General features: G+C 39.0%; 1 protein-coding gene across 1 annotated transcript in view; it reads right to left on the bottom strand.

The window, feature by feature from the left end:
* LOC124712866 (kinesin-like protein KIF11-A) overlaps positions 1-25,099 on the bottom strand; it is a 226,950-nt gene that overhangs the window by 19,969 nt on the left and 181,882 nt on the right. Inside the window, exons 12-13 of the mRNA XM_047242904.1 lie at positions 21,754-21,921; positions 11,446-11,703 (exon numbers count right to left, since the gene is read on the bottom strand). Coding sequence (XP_047098860.1) covers positions 11,446-11,703; positions 21,754-21,921 — 426 coding nt within the window. The remainder of the gene's footprint in view (positions 1-11,445; positions 11,704-21,753; positions 21,922-25,099) is intronic.

Raw genomic sequence — 25,099 nt, 5'->3', positions numbered from 1 at the left:
CCTTGAGTTTCTTACTGAAGTGCCACAACCATGGAGTTGTCCCAAAATTTGCAAGGTTGGTTCACTTTGTTAAGAATGCTACAGTAAATAAAATTTCACATAGGGCTCGTTCTGTATTGTCAGAGAACTAATTCGTTTTACTAGTTGGAAGTTGGACATTGTTTCTGAACACCTATATCATCTGCATTTGAAGGTAGCAGCTGAATTATGGTGTTGCCATGGGAAGTCCCCTCTCCCCTCTGGTAGCTAATTTATAGGACATGCTGTATATCGGAAACCAACATGTATCTTCATGCCAGTAGCTGCCATCACCCTTCACAGACCATAGGTGTCCTTAAGACCTTAGTGCATCGGGCGCACTGTATACCCGATAAAGACAATTTGCAAGAAGAGCTCGCACACCTCAAGAGCATTTTTAAATCGAATGGATTTTCTCCAGAGCAAATTCGTAGAGCATTCCATGGAAAACCTAAAATGCATGTATGTGATGGGGAAGAAGATAGTAACTCCTTCAGATCTAGTGTGGTTTTGCCCTATGTGGGTGCTCTTTCCTCGAAGATAAGCTGTATTCTTGAAAAACACTGTGTTAAGGTGATCTTCCGGCCCCCCACGAAGATTGCAGCTTTACTCGGCTCTAGCAAGGACGATTTACAGCTTCGTAAAGCTGGTGTGTATCAGATTACTTGCAGAAATTGTGAGAAGTCGTACATAGGTCAAACAACACGCACCGTTCATGAGAGGTGTGTTGAGCATTGAAGATACACACATGATTATTACAGCCAGACAAGTCAGCTGTGTCCAAACACTGTATTGGTACAGGGCATTCTATGAATTACAGTGATGTGAAGATTTTAACATCCACTACTTCTTTTTGAGAATCTGTCTTCAAGGAAGCTAGAAAGATTAAACTGCAGAGAAGTCGTCATGGTGTCACCGCAGCTGATCATACATCGATAATTGAATCGAATGTCTGTACACCTTTGCCACAGGCGGCACGTGCGTAAACTTATTTCTCTACCTCCGACCAGCATCTGTGACCCGTATGCGCAGTACCGCCATGGTGGAGCATCTAAGGCCGCGCTTGGCATCTTGTCAGTCTTGTGACTCACTCTGAGAATGGCTGGACAACACGCGGCCGAAATATCAGTGAAGGAAATTTTATTTGTGCGGCTGCATGCCCAAAATTTAATGGACTACAGAAAAACTAATCAAGGATAAACTACCAGCCACTACAAAACCCAAGAGCACTAACACTTGACAAACACAGAATGGACCATACAAATATATATCAACAATGATGTCCACAGGATGGGGAAGATTCTGAAGAAACGACTACAATATTGAAACGGATGTGAAGTTCCTCAGAGAACGCAACAGTTGGGTCAAGATTTTGTTATGAATGTATCTGTCATGAGGAGGATTACAACTACAGAATGGTTCCAGCTTTGGGACCCAACACTAAAAAAAAATTCTGTGTCTTGCAGCAGCATGAATATTTTGATACTTGTAAATAAAAATAAAGTCTTGTTATGGAGTTTAACAGGGTAACACAGTGGGCAGAGTGGGAATGATATTCGGAAGATATTGTCTTACTTTAGGACTTAGCTTGAAAAAGTCCCCGGATGTAACTAGATAGAAATGGAAGAAACCAATTTTGAGTTTACAAATTGTGGTATTGGGGGGTTCAATGGTAGGGCAGATCAGTTTAGCACTGACACCTAAGTTGTAGGCCACGTAGAATTTCATATAGTTGTGAGACCTGTCAATATTGAGGTATTTTTGCTTAATAGCTGGTTTTATACATACTGAGGTTTGAATATGATTTTTAATGACTTGGAAGAGGACCAGATGTATGTAAGTTGGGGTATGAAGTCAAGTGTTGTATGAAATGGAGAAGATTTTGATTAGGGATCCAGTTAATAAAATGTAATCAATAAAACAGGATGCAGTAAATATCTGCAAAAAATAATACAGATATCTAAGTGGGGATTAGGGGGGAGGTAATAAATAAGTTGATAACACATGTTCAGTTCATTGGAATTAGAAAAAAAGCTATACTTTTATCTCTGAAGTTGGACAGGATGGAAGACAACACGAACAGGAAATTAATAAGATATACACCAAGTATTGTCACAGTTCAAAATGCACCACAAGTTCCCATTCAAACAAATGGCTGTCCCTCTCTTAGAGAAGTGTGTAATGTATCAATGTGGTGTAGTGAAACTTACATGCAACAAGCATTGTACACTGGTGTCTCATCATGCTGAAAATGGAATTCATCGGTCAAGGAGCAACACTCAGCCAGGACAACTTGTCAAAGCTGGTGTTATTTTCAGCTTTTGTTCATGGTCACAATTCCACAATCCATCCTTATTTGGTCGTTGGGATTAATGAAGATCATACAGAATTAATTTTTCACTCTGAAGTTGAGTGAAACACAGATACAAAACTTCCAGAGAAACTAAAATTGTGTTTGAGAACAGTGCCTTAGCATGACAAAGGCCAGTGTTTGACCTTGACAATTCTCATTTGTTAAGAATCAAAGTCGATACTGTGACACAAATGTGAAAGCTCAAGGGATAAACATGCACACCCACATGAATCGCAACACCAAGGAGATGCCCTGTAGCATGCATTCCACAGACTCCAAACCACCAACATCATTGGTGTCAATTGAGAGCCCACAGGAGGGCACGGTGGAGGTTTGTTGTGCTTTCTAATGAAATAGGGTTCTGCCTTGGTGCCAGTGATGGCTACACATGTGTTAGGAGGCCAACTTGAGGGCCTGCAACCAATCTCTCTAAATCCTAGATACACTGGACATATGGCTGGAGTTACGGTCAAGGGTGTGAATTTGTATGACAGCAGGAGCACTCTTGTGGTTATCCCATGCACCCTGACTGCAAATCTGTACAACAATCTGGTGATTTGACCTATTGTGCTGTAATTCATGAACAGCATTCCAGAAGGTTTTCCAGCAGCATAACACTCACCTACATACCACTGTTGTAATCCAACATGCTCCACAGATTGTCGGCATGTTGTTTTGGCCTGCTTGATCATCAGACCTGTTGCCAATCAAGCACATACAGAACATCATTGGATGACAACTCCAGCATCATCCACAAACTGCATTAATTGTCCCTTTATTAACTGACCATTCCACAAGCCGACACCTGTACAACACAACTCGTGCACATTTGCATGCTTGCATTCAACATTCTGGCAGTTACACCGGTTATTATGTATTACCACATCACATTTGCAAACGTTTATCTTGCACTTACATTGACCTGCAATCTTGCAATGTTAATCACGTACATATGTTACCTAGACATACAGATTCCTGGAATTTCATTACTTTGCATTCTTTATTCTTTGGTGTTGCAGTTTTCCTCCCTACAGAGTAATATGAACAGCAGATTTTTCAGAAATAGTGAAATGAATCTATAGGTTGCTGTACTGAACCCTTATTCAGTAATAAACAAGCATAATGAAAAATGCTCTTATCATAGTACTAAAAAGGCAAACAAACCCTGGACAGAGTTAGAGATGTGAAAGAAGGGAACCAGCCATTCAATTTATCTGACTGCTTTCAAATACATTTTAATCTCAACATATTCATGCTTTTTTACTTGTTGGTATAAGTGCCCATGTCATATAATGCATAGTATCAAGTAAAGTAGGCATATTCCATATTGGTTCAGGCAGGCTAGGAAAACCCCTTACCTTCATAGTTTCTGATGTTATTGAATTTAGCATACGTTAAAATAAAGGACTAAAGAAATAACACATTTTTTTGTTTTCTCAAAAAAAAATTCTGCTCAGAAGACATTGAGCATCCCATTCTGAAGATGTGAATTTTGGAAAAAAAATTTAAAATGCTGTATCTCTTAAACAGTTCTACACACTCTGTTGGTTTTTTATGTGAAAGATAATGGCTTCATGGTTACAAAGAAATCGTTCATTATCTATCAAAGTTCTTATAGAGTTCAGAACTTTTTTTTATTATTTGTGGATTTTTTTGAACACGTTTTATAAACAATGGAAATTTTTTGCCATACATAAAACCTGTTTAATTACCACATTATCACATAACAGGCTCATAAAAATCAAAACCTAGCCTTATTTAACAATTTTAGTTTTGAACGATAAGTAAGATACTCATTATTAAAGCATTTTAAATAGTTCCAAAATGTATGTGATAGGTCCAAAGACAAAGGTTTCAATTTATACAACTTCTGTGCACACTGTTTTGTGCTGAAATTAGCCAGCCAATGACCTAAAAACGTGTTCGACTGCTTCAGTATCTTCCTTTGATATAGTGAGATGCCTTCCTGTTGAACCAATAGGAACTTGAGCACTTACAATCTTCATAATATTGTGAACAGGAACTGAGCACTGATGGCATTGTTTTTGTCCATCACCTGGAAACCTATATCCAGCAGCTGGTCCATGTGGTAGCATAAAGTTCACTACAATTTCGTTTAACTCGTAACCAGTGCCTACAGTGTCTGCAATCCACCAGTCCCAGTAATACACACATGCCACAAACATCCCCCTTCTCAGGTTGTGAATCTCAATATTATCCTGCTGTTTCCGAGGTGTTGGCCGAACGAACGAAATTTCTTCTTTCTTGCTCTTTAAAGTGCATGCAATATGAATCTGACCTACACTTTAGGTCCAAAAATGTAGTCTTCTAAGTTCCTTTCACAGGAGCAGGTTTGTTTGGACCATTCTTCTTTTTCTGCTCATGGAATTCTTTGATTTCCCCTTTGGACAAAAGGAGGAGAGCTGAGGATGTGTAGGATTTCACAATCCTCATAAAATCCTCAGCATTCTGAATCGCAGCTGTATTTGGTCTGGAAAGATTATGTTTTGTAACATGGTGCTTCAGCAGGCCTCATACACCATCACAAGGCCTCTTCCCATGACCACTAGCACTGTATACCCAGTCGGTTGGCACAATGACTTACTCAATTCAAATAGCTGGTAACGATTTTTAAAATGACTAGGAGCATAATCAGAAATAATGATGATCATCTCTCCCCTGTTTGCAGTTGAAGAATTTTGCGCATTGCTAGCAAAGCATGTGCTGAGTCATGTCCTGTGTCATCACGTATAACTGCAACACTTGTGCTCTTATTTTGAAAATACGTCACTCCTGTAAAAATTGAAACTTGGTCTTTACTCCAATGGTACCCTTGTACTTCTCATGGTAGAATTATGGACCAGTGAAGCACTGCATGTAGTTCTTCAGCCTGTACACACCCTTACACTTCTGCAATGTGTTGTTGTTGCAATTTCTTCAGATGCTGATGTGTTACTGCTTTCACTGACCATTTACCAAGTTCATCAATGAAACTGTCAAAGGCAACAGTTTTCTTAATTAGTGTATTTACCTCCCATATCGCATATGTAATTTCTGCACAGTTATCGGCTATGTCTGTAAAGACAGTCCTCCCTTTCCAGGGGAGTGATCACATTCTTGAAATAAATAAGTCTCTTGCTTTACGCCACAGACTACTTACGACTTCACATGCCCAACCATGGTGTCATATGTCACGTGCTCCAGTAAGTTCTTCAAAGTTACCACGCAAAGTTCAAATTCGCACAGTACACACATAAACAGACATCTCTAGGTGGATGTGGAACTACCTACTTAGGTCATAGCGCATAAAATTTTGATCTTCCAACATGTGAAGTTGTATAGGTGCTCTTATAAATTGAAAAAGTTTCTTTAATACTGCAAGTTATGTACCTCTTCACTTCCACAACTTTTTGACCTTCAACTGTTACAGTTATAGTGTATTTTTTGTCAGCGCTTTGCCGATAAGTCCCATTTACCTTCCAGATAAAATGACTGCACTATTTGAACTTGAGCTGCTTCCACAGGATGATCATAATAGGGATCTGGTCTTTCTATGACTCCTTTTACAGAACTCACATTTCTTGATTTGTCTACCATGTACTTTGATACTGGTGGAACGTGGTTCAAAATTGTTTTCTTTGAAAAATGTCTCTGGAATATTAGTTAGAACTTGCACATTTTCACTGTTGGGTGCACAATATTCAACAGCTGAATTGATATTTGTGAAAAATTCCTGGCAAGAGGTACAACAGTGCTTTGGTTCATTTTCTTCTGAAGATGGACTTTCTACTTTGAATAGTGTGGTCAGTTTGCTGTAGTGTATTCATCCATAGCTGTAGTAATTCCTCTGCACTTTCCTGTGGCTCCTGTCAGAAGACATTTAAAACAGTACTTTTCACAAAACACACTGCACCTGTGTCTAGTGGCAAATTCATCGCGAAAACACAGATCTCACTGGACGGTGTCAGACTTCTTGGAAGCCTCTTCGGTAAACAAATTAACACTGAACAACTACGATACAGAAACCTGAAATGAACAACCACAACAAGGAAACTGACAAGAAACTACAACAAAGTGTAAGAAATAACTGCAACAAAGAAATCAGTAAGAAACAACATCAGTGGAGACATACTTTATCCCTATAAAAAAAAAAGGGGTCATTTTTTAAAATAAAACCTATCCAACATGAAAGTGGAAGCTCTCCTTCACAGCAAAAATAGTACTACATGGTACTAACCAACAGAAAAGTGTAACTTTTCTGGATTTAAAAAACTATATTATAAAAAAAAAAAAAATTCAAAAGGTGACATTAAGAGAGCACTGACATTTGTCCAAACAGAGGATACCATTGTACTCATAAAGCATTTATCTTTGGAGGCCTGTATCTTGAGGCAGGATTATTTTTTTTTAAATAAAGTTTCTTATTTACTCCTGAATTTTAACAAATGCTAAATTCAATAACATCTGAGGCTATGAAGGTAACTCAACCTGCCTGAAGTGATACAGATTATGCCAATAACATCATACATGACATCGTATCATCCAACATGGCATTTGTCATGTCATGCAATTTGACACACAGTTTCATTAAAGTTTAGGCTGCATGCACCCTCATTCTAGGATACTTCATATTGAAGATGCATCTCACTCTCCAGAAGCACATCAATTTCTCTCTGTTTGTTCTTACACACATTTAACACGAGATAGGTTCAGGAGAGGAATGGGCATAATCTGGTTCCGTACATGCATTGTTTTGCACATACAAAGATTTTTCGACGATTTTAAGCCACTGGTTCATAGAATCTTCACTGTATGAACAATGAAGTGATAGTCAACTTCTAGACTGCTACAGCATAGCACAGGAACAATCTTTCACAAAACAACAGGCTGACCAATAATTACAAGTTTTTCTAGCATCTTTCAAAATTCGAGCCGATTCGCATAAGTTTGAAACACACAGGTGGCACATTTTACATTGCATGTAAAATCCAAATGAAGCTAGACTAAGTGACTTTCCAATTTCATTGTAAGAATCCTTTTTTAAATTTGATTCACTTTAAACCATTTCTGCACATTCAATTCACATAAGAATGACTTATGTGCTACATTTAGCTGAACTTTAAATTATCGTATCTGAAGAACGGATAAGGAATATAGGATAAAAAAAATTTCAATTTTACTTTACCCTTTTAGTTACCTTCCTATATTGTTTGAACAGTGTCGCAAAATCTTGAAGTACACAAGTGGCGCGGTCCAAAAACCTCCCAGAAAAACATGTTTTATGGATGTAAAATTCAAATGAATTAAGATTTTTTAACAGTTAAAACTCACCTTGGACCAAGGACTGATGCAATGGTGGACCAAATTTGAACCACCAGTCTCTCTCCAATACGGAGTTACTGAAGGGCGACTCTTTTTGTAAATAAAATCTGAACAGCGCACATACAAATGGTGCAATTGATTTCAGCTCAATTAAAAACTTTTGCAAAAGGCATTAAACAATTCACACAATTTGCCTGGGTGCCGGTTCTGGTTTGTTGTTCAAACTTTACTTAATGTACAGTAACACAGATGGGTTACACAAATGAGTGTTGGTCCTGGCTAAACTAAAAACTTTTTACACGTAGGAACTGAGTACCAAGACCCAACCGTGAATCGGCATGTGGCCTTTTAATACATATTTGTTAGAGTGCTTCAACACTGTAACAATGTCTTCCACGTCAACTGACAAATTACAACCTAAACTGGACCATTTTTTTTACTTAATCTGTCCTTAATTTGTCATTGAAATAATATTTGTACTGAATGATAACTTAAATTGAATTTCAGTCACAGTTGTATCCAATAGAATGCCAAAATCACTTCACAAGAAAGGTATAAATACAGGGTATCCATTTATCTAGATGTGTCACAATACTAGCCAGAATAGTAACAAAGGCAGGCAGTCATCTGCTTGGGAGAAAAGCAGCCAGAATTTTTTTTGGGAGGGGGGGTTGGGGGATAATTACATTAGCTGATTAGTTGACACACAGCTCAACAGCAGTCGACATCACTAACTAACTGTGTATAAAAATGCATTTCAAAAATCATTCCACTATGAATTTCTGGGCTTAAATTATTTTTATTATTAATTTATTTCTTTAATCGGTAACTTCTTAATACCCAGATTAAAAAGAATTGGCACAAACTGCATTTTCTGAGGATAAATGAATGAGAATGGCTTGCTTTGTGCACAGATGGAGTTCATGGGGATAAGTCAAGAGAAATATGCTGGCGAAGCAGGGACTGAAGTTTGAAAAAATTTGCACACAGTGGAAGCTGCTATTCCTTGCTTGAAACTAGGGAACTGGGATATTGGCAAAGCTTTAACCCTGAGACATTGATGCTAATTATTGAATGTTGTGAAAAGCAACATGCAAATACACCTAATACCATATTTATCAGTCAATAAATAGAGAAATAAATAATTTTACATAAACCACAACCTTTTGGACTAGAAATACAATTTTTGAGGAGTTTCTTCTTCAATCCACAGCATTATTGACAGAGAGCAATATCCTACTTCTGACAACAGTCTTTTAGAAAACTGACATTGTGGTTACACAGCCCTTCAGCACTTTTTTCTTTTTTTGATAGGTAGTACTGATGATATGATTCCATACTTCTAATAGATCTTGTTGAGCAAATTTAAGGCTATTTTCCAGATAGTAACTGGAGTGTTACAGTAGTTCCAGTTCATTTTTTGCAAATTATTCTTTTCTTGTGCTATTTTATATGTATGCATGTTTTGCCCATCTTTAGAGCCATTCATTTCAACAGCAGAAAGTAAATCTTTGGTGGTTTTGATTGCCTTCATCTTGAAAATTTATGTTCTTGAATACAGGTGCCAGCAATGTTGATATGGTTAATGTATTAACATGTTCAGCTGGTAGTAAGTGTTTTTTGGCTTCTGTTATGATATTATTCTTTACATTCTCTTCAACAGCCAGTGTTGATTGTATACCAGATGTTTTTATGTTCAACATACTGGTTTTGAGATAAATTCACTGCTTACAACATACTTTTCTACACAAATTACCAGTGTAGACCGCAAAATGTCACAACCATCTTAAATATCTAAAATATCAGTAACTGACAGTGCAAGTGGTGCACTAGCATGGCATGCTGATCGTAAGTAATATAGAAATAAGAGTATCTATATTAACCACAAATGCACTTTAAAATGGCATTGTAGGCTGAAACAGGGAAGCTTTTTGTGCAGAAATCTCTAAACACAAGCATATAAAGCTTACACTGCAGTTACTCGAACTGACTTTGTATAAAATGTGGTATTCCTGTTCAGTTCACCCTGCAAGCCCTACTGACAAGAAATCATTGACAGTGGTAACAAGTAGACTGGTTTTACACTGATGTAATTATGTTTCAAATTCTCCAGTATCAAGATTGACATTCTGTAAATATTGACGACTATTTAACATCCATACTTCAAATTACCATTTAGGACAATATTATGCAATTGTAAATAATATCTCTCAAATTTCTTAATGGGACTCAATTTCTGTACCTCATATATTTCAGGAACAACAGTATACTAAAACGACAGAAAAGAATGAAGAAATATTATGTTTAGGACCTTAGTCTCCAGTCTATCACCGCCTTCTACAAATTTAACACATTAATTTCTTTATTTTTAAAAATATCAATTTCCTGTGAAGCGTTCCATAATATCAAATTCCTGTGACAATGGTGAATCTACAATGATAATCCAAAACATTATGACCACTGCCCACCGTGATGTTTGATACTGCCTTGTGGCGCTGCAGGCCTATGATGTGGTAACAAATATATGCAGAGCAGATACAAACAGAGGAGCACCTGAGTAAAGATATGGGCTACAAATGGGGAAATACATTGAGATAAGCAACTTTGACAATAGGCAGATTATTATTACGCAGAGTCTGGAAGCGAGTAAGTTAAAACAAAGAAGAAGAGCCACTGTCTTGGGCATCTATGGAAAGAGGTAGAAGGGCAGTGAAACTATCAATAGGCACTAAATGGTTGGACGTCGATGACTCTTCACACAAACTGTGGGGTTCGGAAGCTTGTGAGATCTATAAAGTAGGAGAGAATGTGATCTGTGGCCACTCTGCTGAAAGAGCACAATGCTGGTGCATACGCAAATATTTTGGAGCACACAGTTCGTCGTACATTGTTGAACAACTATGCAGCAGACCACCCCTGTGTGTTCACACGTTGACCCAGAGCCATCAAGATTCAATCATTGATCAATGGAAACGTGTTGGCTCTTTAGTTGAATCACATTTTTGTTGAAACTAGGTTGATGGTTGTCTCCACTTATACCATCACTGAGATGAACGGCAGCTCAAAACATGCAGCGCGTCATGGACGCAGTAATAGAAGACACGCTGACAGATGCAAACCACCTGCTTTCTTTCATGCTCAATGTGTTCCCTGACAGCAATGTCATCATTCAGCAGTATAATTGTTCATATCTCTGAGCCAGAACCATGCTGCAGTGGTTTGAGCGGCATTATAGGGAACTCACGTCTCGGTAATCAAATTTGCTCGACGTAAATCCTATGGAACCCGCCTGGGTCAATTTCAGGTGCCATCACCACATCTGCAAATTGACAGCCATTATTTATGCGAATTACATGACCTGTGCATAAACATCTAATGCCACATACCTCCACAAACTTACGGACAAACTATCAGATCCCTGATATGCAGAATCCGTGATGTATTTCATTCCAAAGACAGACAAATAAGCTATTAAGCAGGGGGTCATAATGTTTTGGCTCATCAAGTGTTTTAGTGCACTGTTCTACAGTAAATCAGTTTATATCCTGGTACCACTTTATTCTCTATGGCACTACTGTCAAGAGATTACAATTTTTGGGAGTAAAACTATTAAAGATGTACCTGAACAATATCTACTGAGACCTCAATTCCCACTTCTGAGGGCAATTCTTTTCTCTATAATAATTATTTAGAATATTCAGTTCAGTTACTGCACTAGAAATTGAACACTTATTTTCATTTTCCATACTCACCCTTTCAAGAAATCCTTTTACCATTTCCGAAGTTTCTTCGCCATGCACCTCTATGCTAGTATGAAGATCGCGGCACCGTCTTTCTTCTGTTTCCAAAGCAGATGATACCACAAGATTAGCTTTCTCTGTATTTTGCTGGATTAGCTTAAAATCTTCATCTGTTTCCGACTCATCATTTTCTTCTGTAAGAAATTCTTGATGCCTTCTTTCAATATTTCTAGCATTTTCTATCAATTTTCGTAAACTGGAGAAAAGTTCCTGTAGTAAAAAGAGTAATGCTTTAATGAGCAGGTGTGATGATAATTGCTACCTTCTAAGCTCTTATCTATTAGATAACCCTCAAACAATTTTGAAACAAAAGTCGAATGGAGTCTTCTGAAATAGTGTAATGATTAAGGGCCTGGAAAGATAACATCCATTTTTGGCGAAACTGGAACCAATAAAAGCAAGCGCGCCTCACACACATGTCTGCCAACTCCATCTAGGGCCAGAACGCAACATGAGGTGCAAGCCGCAATCTGGAGGCGGCTGGAAAGGGAAAGGGATAGTAGTGCATGGGTGGGGAGAGAGAAACGCTGTCTGATGGAGTGTGCAGAGACTAGAATGCCAACACGCATAGTGCCAGGGGGTTGTGGGGCAGCAAGGTGGGGGAAAAATGGACCAAATAAGGAGAGGAACAGGGAAAGACTGACAGTTGCATTGGCAGAGGACTGGAAATAAACAGGGTGAGAGATGATAGGACAGGGGTGGAACCTGTTGGATGGAGGTTGTGCGAAAAGTATGTTACCATAGGTTGAGGGTGGGATCCTTACAGGAGCAGAGAATTTGTTGTAAGGATAACTCCCCATCTATGCAGTTCAGAAAAACTGGTAGTGGAGGGGAGGATCCAGATGGCTCGAGCAGTGAAGCAGCCATTCAAATAAAGCGTGTTATGTTCAGCTGCCTGTTGTGCCACCTTAATTCCAACACTGAACACTGCATCTTCCAGTTCATACCACCATAGAACTGTGATCCTCACACTCCCCCCCCCCCCCCCCCTCCTCCTCCCACTTAACCCTCACCAGTCATCTTCCAGGAATTCCTTACCTCCAACTTAGCATTCACCATCTTTCAGTGGAAGAAATAACAGCCATACACAAACTCAAAACAAATCCTGACCTGACCATTCAACCTGCAGACAAAGTTTCCACCACTGTTGTCATGAATCACAGTGATTAACTTGCAGAAGGTCTCCACCAGTTATCTAACTACTCCATCTATAAACTCTGCCAGCGTGATCCCATCCCAGAAATCCAACCCAATCTCCAATCCCTGCTTAAGACCGTAACCAATTTCCAGAAAATCTCCTCTGAACCCATTTCCGTCCTCACCTTATGACATCCACACACCTTATGACATCCGCACACCTTCTACACACTCCCCAAAATTCACAACCCCAACAATCCTGGACGTCCTATTATAGCTGATTATTGTGCCCCCACTGAAAGAATTTCGGCCCTCATTGACCAACACCTTCAACCGATTGCCCATAATCTAGCCTTCCACGTCAAAGACACAGACCTTCCACCATTACCACCCCTTTACCTCCTGAATCCTTACTTCTCACTGTTGACACCACCTCCCTATGCACAATCTTTCATGCCCACTGTATGACCATTATTGAACACTACTTTTTCCAGCATCTTCAATTCCAAACTGACTACCTCATTCCTCATACACCTTATCAACTTTATCCCAACCCACCATTTGAAGAGAAGGTACATAAATCCGAGGCACAGCCATGGGCACCCACGCAGTACCATCATATGCTAACATTTTTATACTATGTCTAGAGGAGACCTTTCTAGCCTCCCAAACACCAAACCCCTCGTCTGATTCTGGCTCATTGATGATATCTTCATGATCTGGACTGAGGGCCAAGACACTGTATCTTTGTTCCTTCACAACCTCTAACACTTTCCCACCCATCTGCTTTGTGTGGTCCTCCCCAACGCAGCGTGCCACCTTCCTAGGTATTGACCTCCCCGTTCTCTTTGATGGCTGCATCTGCACCTCTGTCCACATTAAACCCACCATCCACCAACAGTACCTGCATTTTGGCAGCTGTCATCCCTCTCACAGCAAAAATATCCCTCTTATACAGCCTGGCCCTTGCTCAGTAAGCTGAGGGATTTACTAGGGCCGTCACAGGCAGGTACTATTCCCCAGACCTAGTCCACAAACAGATCTCCTGTGCCATTTCTCTTCACACCCCCAATCTTTCCACAGCCCTCAAGAACCAGCCACAAAGAAGTGTCCCCTTCACCACCCCGGACTGGAAAAACTGAACTACATCCATCGCCAAGGCTTTGATTACCTACTATCATGCCCTGAAATGAGGGACATCCTTGCTGAGATACTTCCCACCCTTCCTAAAAGGGTGTTTCATTAACCACCCAACCTCCACACATAAGGATCATATCCCTGTGGAAGACCCAGGTGCAAAATCTGCCCAATCCACCCACCCAGCACATTCTATTCCAGTCCTGTCACAGGTTTATCCTACCCAATCAGGGGCTGGGCCACCTGTGAAAGCAGCCACGTCATTTATCAGCTCTGCTGCAATCACTGCACAGCTTTTTACAATGAAAAGACACAGAAACTGGTACAAGTCCTTAATATCATGCAGGGACCCTGCGAGCATGCAGAAGTGCTGCAACAGGACATGGCATGGACACAGCATGGATTCGACTAATGTCTGAAATATCACTGGAGGGAACTGACACCATGAATCCAGCAGAACTGTCCATAAATCAGCAAGAGTACGAGAGGGTGGAGATCTCTTCTGAACAGAACATTGCAAGGCATCCCAGATATTCTCAATAATGTTCATGTATGGGGAGTTTGGTGGCCAGAGGAAATGATTAAAACTCAGTTCCTGGAGCCAGTCTGTAGCAATTCTGGACATGTGGGGTGACGCATTGTCCTGCTGGAATTTCCCCAAGTCTGTCGGAATGCACGACGTACACAAATGAATACAAGTGATCAGACAGGATGCTTATGTACATGTCACCAGTCATAGTTGTGTCTACGTGAATCGAGGGTCCCATTTAACTTCAACTGCACATGCCTCTCACCTTTACAGAGCCTCCAGCAGCTTGAACAGTCCCCTGTGCAGGGTCCATAGATTCATGAGGTTGTCTCCACACCTGTTCATGTCCATCTGCTCGATACAATTTGAAATGAGACTTGTTCCCAGTCATCAACAGTCAAATGTCGGTGTTGACGGGCCCAGGCGAAGCATAAAGCTTGTGTCGTGCAGTTGTCAAAGGGTACACGAGTGGGCCTTCAGCTACGAAAGCCAATATTGACGACGTTTCATTGAATGGTTCGCATGCTGACATTTCCTGAGGGCCCAGCATTAAAATCCGCAGCTATCTGCTGAAGGATTGCACTTCTTTCACACTGAACGATTCTCTCCCCGTTCTTGTAGGATGTTTTGCAGATGCAGCGATTTCAGACATTTTATGTTTTATCAGATTTCTGATATTCATGGTACACTCGTGAAATGTCCTTACAGGAAAATCTCCACTTCATCGCTACTTCCAAGATGCTGTGGCCCATTGCTTGTGTGCTGGCTATAACATTGTTTAAACCCACTTAAATCTTGATAACCTGCCATTGCAGCAGCAGTAACCAATCTAATTGCTGCACAAGACACTTGTCTTATATAGGCGTTGCTGACCGCAGCGCCATATTCTGTATGTTTACATAGCTCTGTATTTGAATATGCATGCCTATACCAGTTTCTTTGGCACTTCACTGTATATTGGTATGAGTACCAACCAGATGACCACCAGAATGAACGGCCACCAACAAACTGCGGCCAAAACTAAAGTAGACCACTCTGTGGCCCAACATGCAGCAGACAAATAACACACTTTATTTCAATGGCTCCTTCAATGCCCGAGCCATCTAGATCCTCCCCTTTTCTGAACTGCACGGATGGGAGTTATCCTTACAAGATGTAACAATCCCAGCCTCAACCTACAGTAACATACTGTCCACCCAACAGTTTCCACCCCTGTCCTATAATCTCCTCCCACTTTCATATCTCACCCTGTTTATTTTCAGTCCTCTGCCAACACATCTGCCAGTCTTTCCCTGCTCCTCTCCTCCATTTTCTCCAACCTTCCTGCTACACAATCTTCTGATTCTGCGACTGTTGGCATTCTAGTTCCTGCATACTCCACTAGACAGTGTTTGTCTCTCTCGCCACCTGTACAGTACTATCCCTTCCCCTTTCCTGCCGCCTCCAGATTGCTGCTTGCATCCCATGTGATAGATGCATTGTGGCCCAAGATGCTGGAGTGTGTGTGTCTTTTACTGGTGGAGGCTGTGGCCGAAAGCTTTATGTAAGTGTCTGCAACTTAGTATATCTTTTTTACAGTAAGTAGCGATCTGTCTTCTCCTACATTTATGAAACACGACTTTAGTTATGACCACTAAATTCCTAATGTGCGAGGACAGAAATGGGTGTGTCTTGTGCAAGTGTCCACTGGATATAAAAACCAATTACTTCAGAATGGAAGCTGATATTGTTCTGATCTCAATCTGAAATAAAATTTCTATAGCTTATCTGCATTTCATATGCTCAATATACGATCTAAAATCGACCATAAAGTTTATCTAACATGTTTTTACCTCTGCAAATTCTTCAAAATCGTGTGCAATGTTTTCCTTATTTTGATGGAGTGCAGTAAATGACGCATAACAAAAGGAAATTGGTCCTTTATCAAGCGAAAATATCAGACTGTAACACGTGCAAAAGCAATTTGTTTCATTGAATAATTTTCTTAAAATCTGATGATAATTACTTCACAGAGGCCTGAAAGCCATCTCAGCACAAGTAGCAGCATTTGATGAGTAGTATAGCCACAACAAAGGTACAGTCAGCATGGATGGCAGAGAGCATGTTCGTAACAATGAAAGGATTAACGATAATTACTCATTCTTTTTTCAAACAATAGTGACTGGAAGTTTAGTATATAACTGTCTGAAGTAACTGCATGATAGATAATTATCTGTCTTCTTTTTCCATCAGGGACTGTCATTCTCCCCTTGGGTGTACCAACCTTCCAACTTCCACCAATGTATGAAATCAATTTTCGTATGTGTAATGAATGATCAAGATTAAACCAAGTCTGATCAAGCTACACAATATTATCTAAGGTCTCACCCACCACATTCCACAAAAATATCAGCTATTATCTCTCCATCCCACAGTTCTGAACCATTAATAAATGAGCAACTAAGGTTTACGTTTCTCAGCATTGGACGTAATGAAAATTTACTGCCTTTGAGAAGATACACAACCTTCCTGAAGTAACAAAAGAAGCTTTTTAGTGTCGTCTTTTCCCTTCTCCTAGAAAGACAACAAATGTTATCTATCTTATAATAATCCAAAGCTGTCATTTACTTCTTACTCCGACAGTTTCAACCTGGGGAATGCCAATTTGTTGTGACAGTTTCATTATAATTTCACCATTATTTTGCTATCAACACCAATGTGCTTTTGCTTATTTCCCAAAGCTGTTGTGGTCCTCTTAAGACCTGACTAATAGCTCACAAGTTATCTTTTCTGTTCCAAAGCACTCTTTTGCCACATGGATGTATAGCACATATTTCTCCCTCATGTGTGTGGCTTGTACCATTCATTGTATAGATCACTGTTTAGAATGAAATGGAAGTGAATAAGCATGAATAATAACAGAAACTAAATAAACTCACTCTTGCAGTTAAATGACTCTAAAAGCCAAATATATGCACACAAGATCAGGTTCCATTGCACAAATGATGTCATCAAGCTACACATCAATAAGTTATACATAATATGGTAGCTATTGCAGTAAAACTGGTTAATCTAAATATTTTATTCCTTTTATGTCTAAATATTTAACATACACATGAAGTGCACCAATTCAGATCACTGTACTGTAACCATAACGGTAAATCGGGACACTATCGGAAAGGCTGTTTTATATCTGCATTTTTAGAAGGCAACTTAGGTATTTGATGAATGTAGCAGCAGGGAGAGGGGGAGGGGGAGGGGGAGGGGGAGAGAGAGAGAGAGAGAGAGAGAGAGAGAAATGGACCAAATGCAAATTTGTTTAGTTATTTTCCAGATGGACTATGTAATTCAGGTGAACAATTTTAACTACAACTAAGGCAATGGACACAACATCCTGTTTTTAGTGCGAAGTTTGGCAGCTGAAGTAACATCAGTTAGTGAAACTGCTTTACAGATAATAAGTGTAAGAGGTGGATGGATGAGGCACAGACACAGTGATATTTCCTCCAAAGGCAACACAGTTCCACAGCAGGTACCAAGAGTTTATGCTACGATATTTGTGCAACTAATGTGTAATGCATAATTAAGGCACATGAATTTCAATGTTTTATATATAAAGTGGTAATCAGAGGCAATTAACTTTGTAACCTTGACAATATGTACTGGCACACAGTGTTCTTACTTAACCCTTAACATCTCTGAAATATGCGTAACTGAACTTCACATAAGATGACAGAAATCCAGTAAATAGTCAGTTAATTCATGTCATAAGTAAATTTAGTACTTTTCAGCCCATATAAACACTTTGTTGTTTAAATTATATAAAATAAACATGAAATATCACAAGTACTTGCAGTCATTCAGTGTCAGATTTCATATGATTTTCACCACTGTTATACCAGACAATATATTCCCAAATATAAATAAAATATTGCAGAGAGAGAGAGAGAGAGAGAGAGAGAGAGAGAGAGAGAGAGAGAGAGAGAGAGAGAGACAGAAAAGAAGAAAAAAAAAGAAAGAAAAAAAAGAAAAAGGAAGAAGAAGAAGATCATCAATTGAACTGAAATATTAAATCACATCTCTTTTGCACAGTCAACACACGTCTTTCTGCTGCATTCCAGGCAGCACTTACACGCCGTTTTCCTCTTCTTGGACGCAGGGCACTTCATACACGTCTTCCTTTTGTCCATTCAATCATTTGGAATGCCTTCACTTGATCGCTGAGTGTCTCCTAGAACTTTGTGGATCATTTCCTTGACATTCCTAGGACGAGTTAGCATGGGGTTTCCTCTGTAGCACAAATACAGAACAAAACTGTCCATGCAACTGATGTTTACAAGTGTGTACAAGACTGCCACTGGGCAGCACCTTGTATGTCTGACGAATAATTGGCACATTTCATGCCTAGCAAATCTACTCCATATTTCGTTACTACAACGCAACAAATAATTTCTGGCTTATGTTTTATGGTATCATTTTCAATGGAACGATGCACTGAAAACACAAGAATTACTGCTTTGTTTTTCAGAGAATCCATATAATGCTGACCCAACTGGCCTACTTTTATCAGCCAAAAGCTCTGAGAATTTCTGACCGTTCCTACATATGTTAGTCCTCTCTTTCTTAGCTGACAAATTAGTTCTAGAGATGTAAAGCAGTTGTCAGCAATAATATTTCTGTTACTTCCTTCTATTGCACAGACGTAAAACAGCCCGAGTTGGTTTGGCAAGCCTTTTCTCTTCTTCTGTCAGGCCACATCCATCACTATCTTTCCCTGAATATATGTAGACATTGAAGAGGTAAGCGCTTCCAGAGTCTGCCAGGCACATAATTTTTATGCTGTATTTGACTGGTTTGCTAGGCATATAAACACGAAAAGGACATTTTCTCCTGAACGGTACAAACATTTCATCCACTGTAACATTGCCTTTTACGCAGTATAATTGCTGAGAATTGAAAATGAATTTCTCAAAAATTTTTGATATTGCAACAGCACGACCTGACTTCTTTCTTTTGTTTCTGGTAGTCGCATCGTCAAGTCTCGGACTACGTAGAAGTATTTCAAAGTGCTTTGCCGACATTGTCACCACAAATATAGGACAACAGGTCAGATCCTTTTCGCGAAGACACTTGTCAGTATCTCTGTAATTGGAAGGATTAGTTGTTTCCTGCAACTTTACCCTTATTGTATTCAGTTTCACATTTGTGCGTAAAACTATTTCATCTATCATGTCATTATCAAATAAATTCTCCCATATTTGAGATTTAGTAGGACTTTGTCCCAAACTTCGACTTTTGACTGTTAGGCCAGGCATTCCTCCTTTCAGAATATTGTGCTCTGGTGGTGTTCTCATTCTAACAGCCCACTGGAAATTATTTTTACCATAAAAGTACTGTGTTTGCTGTGAGGTATTATCTGCAGTATACACTGCTCCAGGCTCTTCTTCCAATAAAACATTTTCTTCACTATTATCACTCTCTGTTTCATGGTGACTATCACCTACCACGAAATCTGTATCATCAGAATCGTCAAACGTGTCATCATCGATCCCACTTTCCTCTTCATCTAAATCCAGTAACTGTGCTTGCACCCAAGCTTCCAAATCTGGATTAGCTGCAGATATGTTAGTCTTCTTAGAAAGTTTATCCATGTTATACCTGAAATATGACCAAAAAAAAAAAAAAAAAAAAAACCAGCCACTGAAAGCAGAATATACCGTAATTAGAAACATGCAGTTCACTGAACCTACCAAATTCTTGCACATAATATGAAACGTGGTATCTCAGGCACACAACTTCGCGCACTCCTTTAAGCAATACTCTGTATGTCTTCACTGATGAAGTAAAACTGATTGTTGACTGCTGCTTTACACGCGGCAAGCACTGCGGCGAAGGTACTGAGCAAGTGAAGCTGTGCTCTTTTGCACTGCTGCCACACTAGACATTTAAAATAAATGAGGGGTCTGAGAGATCGATGTTAAGGCTTAAGCCTAAGAGCATTATAGGTAATTCCATGTCAATTCCATGCAGGGGGGATTTTTCAACATGATCATCTCAGATTTCTTTTCAATTTGATGCATTCAATGATTCACATTAGAGGTGGAAGACTACCAATTTGTAGAGGTATATGAGAACTGTTAATAAAGGGGAGAAAGAGAGAGAGAGAGAGAGAGAGAGAGAGAGAGAGAGAGAGAGAGAGAGAGCGAGCACATACCACCAGATCCCCAACACTGAGTGCTACTACACAGGGCTAGCACTTGGGATGGGTGAGCATCCTGTCTGCCGAGTGCTCTTGGCAAGCAGGGTGCACTCAGCCCTTATGAGGCAAACAGACAAGTTACTTGACTGAGAAGTAGCGGCTCCCGTCTCGTGAACTGAAATATGGCGAGAAGAGCGATGTGCTGACCATCTGCGCCTCCATCCAGTGATGCCTGTGGGTTGAGGATGACATGGTGTCCGGTTGGCACTGTTGGGCCTTCAGGCCTGTTCAGGTAGAGTTTAGGTCAGTTTTATTGAGCCTTTAATATGCTATTGTGAACACCATAAATATCACGTGGGCACACCAAAGGCATTATGCCCAAAAATTTGTCACCATCAGTACCTATCAAAATGCTTAAGGTAGCCCATAAATATGAAACAAATTATAAAAAAAATAGAATTCATAATTACCATTTCACAAAAATGTGGTTTATATTATTGAAGTGGTATTATGAAGCATTTACTGTTTAGGTTTAATGAAAAGGTGACAAAAAGTGGTTCATCTCGTTTCACAAAATTTTTTGAAAATCATTTGATAACCCAAGTGTCTGCTATAACAAGAAACACACATGATGAAGATGGTCTACGTCGATTCGGATGTGAGAAGTTGGCCTGAACTTCACCTGTTTCCTTGTATGTTTGTAATACAGATACAGCATACCAATCACTGGGGCAAAAAAAGAAAAAAAATAGTGGGTGGGTGGGGAAGGGGGAGAGAGATTCAAAACCTTTCTGGTCATAGGCCAGATTCGTGAAATTCTTTCTATCTGTGTATTGGGCAGCACAACCATCCTCAAAATAGTAAATGTACTTTGGAGTTTGAAAGTGACATTTTAACAAATTGACAAAACTGTGCTGGAAAGCAACCAATTTTTGCTGAAGGTACTTTGTTATATATTTTTGAAACATTTTATTTAATCACAGCGCTGTGTTTTCCACTGTTTATGGGCATATAATTTCAATTTCATAAAGATTAACATCACTGAAAACATGCACCTCCCTTATTCAATCTTCTTTCGCAGCTGTTATCAAAACTTAATGGAAAGTAAGCTCCAGATTTAATGTGTAAAATTAAATACATAATTAAGAAACAATCTTGCTTTCTTCTATGCACTACACAGTTTGGCACGTTACTGCTGTAGCAAATATAATCTCTATTCGTTTTTAGGGTCTCAAAAACTTAGAATATAAATAAAGGGAAAATTTGACTGTAGCATTACCTCATTATATTTCTGTTTAGCTTCTTGCCTCTTTTTATGATCCTTCTGCATTTGCTCTGTTGTCTCTTGAACTATCTGAATAGGAATGCTAAAACTATGTCGTAATTGCGACAGAGCTTCCAACTGCATTCTAGTGAATGTTGCAACTGTCTCAGAGCTTCTCTGGGCCTGAAATTAATTTAAAAAAATAAAAAGGTAGCATTACTGTAACTCACCTGAGCTAAGTTATTCTGCGAGTCTCGTTGAAATATTTCAAGATTGACATGCAATCTTTTCAGCCACTGGATAATTTATTGTTTCCTTGTTGCCAACGTTCACGATTTTATCATTAACAACATAACAATAAGGGTCATGATCAGCGAACTACTCCAAATTCTCTGCAGTCATAAAATGTTGACCAGGAAAGTGATCTCTCCATATCACAGGCAGATTAAATATTCCTGAAGATATGTCCAATGAAGCATAGTCTTCTCTCCTACTGAGGATATAGTAGATAGCAACAAAAGTACAATAGCATGGATTTCTTGTCAAACTTACATAACAAAACAGAATTGTCAAATTTGAGAAGGTACCTGACCAGGGGAAGCAGTTGCTCAAATTCAGGAACACATTTTAAGTCATGCCACATTCTTGGAAGGTTTAGAAAAGAATTTTAAAGAGTTAAAGCTTTGTACTGAGTAAAAGTTTAAACAAATAATAAAGAAGGTTGACACAAGGTTTTCCAGTTGCTCAATTAGTGGCTAATGCTGAGCCTAGTCCCCATAGCACAGTCCCTGCCAGGATCAGAGAGAGAAAGTAAGATCATTATTTAAGACTTAAGAAGGGTCTTAATGGAAACTAACATAAGAGAATTATGTGCATGAGTCAAAGGACAAAGTTCCCACTCTTTTCCTGATCTGAAAATTAGAGCCTGTGAACACTCGCGTTCTAAAGAGGAAACTAAAGAAGAAGCTGCGAATTTAAGGTAAGATATTTACTAGCCCCACATAATTTTTTTAATTAGCAAAACCAATTAAAAGGTGTGACACATTAAAATATGTATTTTAAAAGTAAATTTTATTTTATACACACATAATATATAATTTATGTTTCATATCTTTCTCTAAACCTTTATAATGCACCAGAGTTATAAAAGTTTAGAGCAAACAAATTCTATATCTAGCCACAAGGTCATTGCAGTTTATAGCATTTAAAAAAAAAAAAATTGCTCGTATATCAAAATTAAAACAGTTTTTATGGTATCTCTATGTGAATGTTAGAGATATTTTGCTTGCAGTGGCGCACATCGATTGTTTGTTAGATCATTTATATTCTTGCATTAACACGGGCAATGACAAAGAAAAATACATTTCTATCTAGGCTTTCTGTCATAAAACTGTGGAAAAGAAACTAACATCTTCCACGAGGAATGGAAGCTAAAGCATAATATTATTATTGGTTTTACTGTAAAATGGTTTTTGCCTCATTTAAGTTAACAATAGTGATTACTAATTTTCATGGTTCATGATTGATGTTGCTAAATGGAGTGATATGAAAAATAAAGTTGTATTATCAGAATAACAGTGTTATTGGTTATCAAATATATGCAAAAATAATCTTTAGATGTGGAATTTAATTTAAGCATAAAAATTAACTCAAGTCAATGGTTATAAAGAATCCGCCTCGATTGCAAATACACACTCACGCAAACGCAACTCACTCATGATATGTCCAAGTTTGACGACGGTATTACTGGCCAAAAGGTATATTTGTGACAGTCTTTTTGTTGTGCCTATCTGCAACAGCATCTCCGCTGTACCATGAGTAGCAACTTTCGTTTCCACAATATTGTTACTTTCCATCCTGTATTTTCCATTGTTTGAAATGTGATTTATGACTGTCAGCGATGTAATTTGTGATGTCACAGGAATGGCGGTGGCACATGGAGGCATCAATATAAAAGACCAGATCACAATTTGAATAGTGATTACAGGAGAGGCAGGAACAATTGGAATGCTAGACATTTTAGGAATTAAAGAGATAGCAGACGTAATGGCAAAGATGGTTACAGAAATGAGACACATTCAGTCTTGCACATTGGGGCCGTACGATCACCTGAACTGTGGAATAATGTGTAGTAGCCACAAACAATTGAATGTGTGTAATTTTGAAGATGTGGGGGAGCTTTTGCTTGATTAGAAACAGGAAAATTTAAATTCTCTAGCGAGTCCAGTGCTTCAAATAGAAGGTGAAACCACCGGTAATACTTCATTATGCACCATTACTTACAATTATTCCACAAAGATTAGAAGAGCTAGCAGCAATAGCCTTGTTTGTCCTCTTGGGATAACTAATAAGGGGCCCATTTGCACTTCCTTAAGTAGTTTCTTGCATGAAGTTAGACAGGTGAAGAAGATGGAATTGGACAACAGTTCATAATTCAGATCAAAAGTCTGAAAACATGCTCCACAACATCAGAAGATTAGAACTATTTCCATTACACTATATCATCAGGCATCCAATCCTTACGATAGTGTGATGAAAGAAATAGGAAAATTGCGCAAACTTTTATTGTTAAAGATGCCACAAATCATAGCATTCCTATATTCAATAATTTGAGGAAGTCCTTAATGAATTACAAAGTAATTCAAAATGCCCATCACAAATTCAAGCTCTGCGCAAGGGATAGGGGTTTGAGACAGTGATTATGGGCAGCTGGCTTTATGGAATATCAGAAGGGATATCAGAAGGGCTGCCAGGAAAAATAACTGCAAGAGAGTAGCCAAGTCAATAGTCCTGGGATAAAATAACCAATTACCCAGTAAATGATATTCACTGATACAGACTGTGTTTTTCCCTGCATATTTAAGACCATACTGAGTGAGGTGTGTTGTACATGAAAATACATTCGAGGTGGAGACTAAAGAGCAGGAAAAGCCAGGGAGCCCTTTGTCTCTGCAATGTGGAAATATGTAGAGAGCAGAGAGTGGAGAGCAGTGTTTTGACTTGGAGTCCTGTTGTGATGAAGTATTTACAGCTGTTTGCCTACTATGTTCTGTATTATAAGATGGTTGAGGTTTCAGAAGTAACTGAGTAACTCAGTTTTTGTTCCCTACGATGCAACCAACAGTAAAGCCACACTAGATTTGTTCAGAACAAACAAAGAGGAAGTATTTGAAGGATGGAGTGCAGCCACCACAGAAATAATTTCAAAATGGACTTGAGACAAAAAATAGTAAGATACCGCAAGCATAATGTGAGTGAGTATGCTGAAACTTCTACCTTTTATCCCTGTATTTTAGTGAGTAAAATAACTTTTCGACCTAAGGTATAGAAGCCGTGTAGGGTTTCTTGTTTTATGTGCCGA

The sequence above is a fragment of the Schistocerca piceifrons genome, chromosome 1, assembly GCF_021461385.2.
Source record: "Schistocerca piceifrons isolate TAMUIC-IGC-003096 chromosome 1, iqSchPice1.1, whole genome shotgun sequence".
NCBI lineage: Eukaryota > Metazoa > Arthropoda > Insecta > Orthoptera > Acrididae > Schistocerca > Schistocerca piceifrons.
This window is presented reverse-complemented; position numbering and strand designations above follow the sequence as displayed.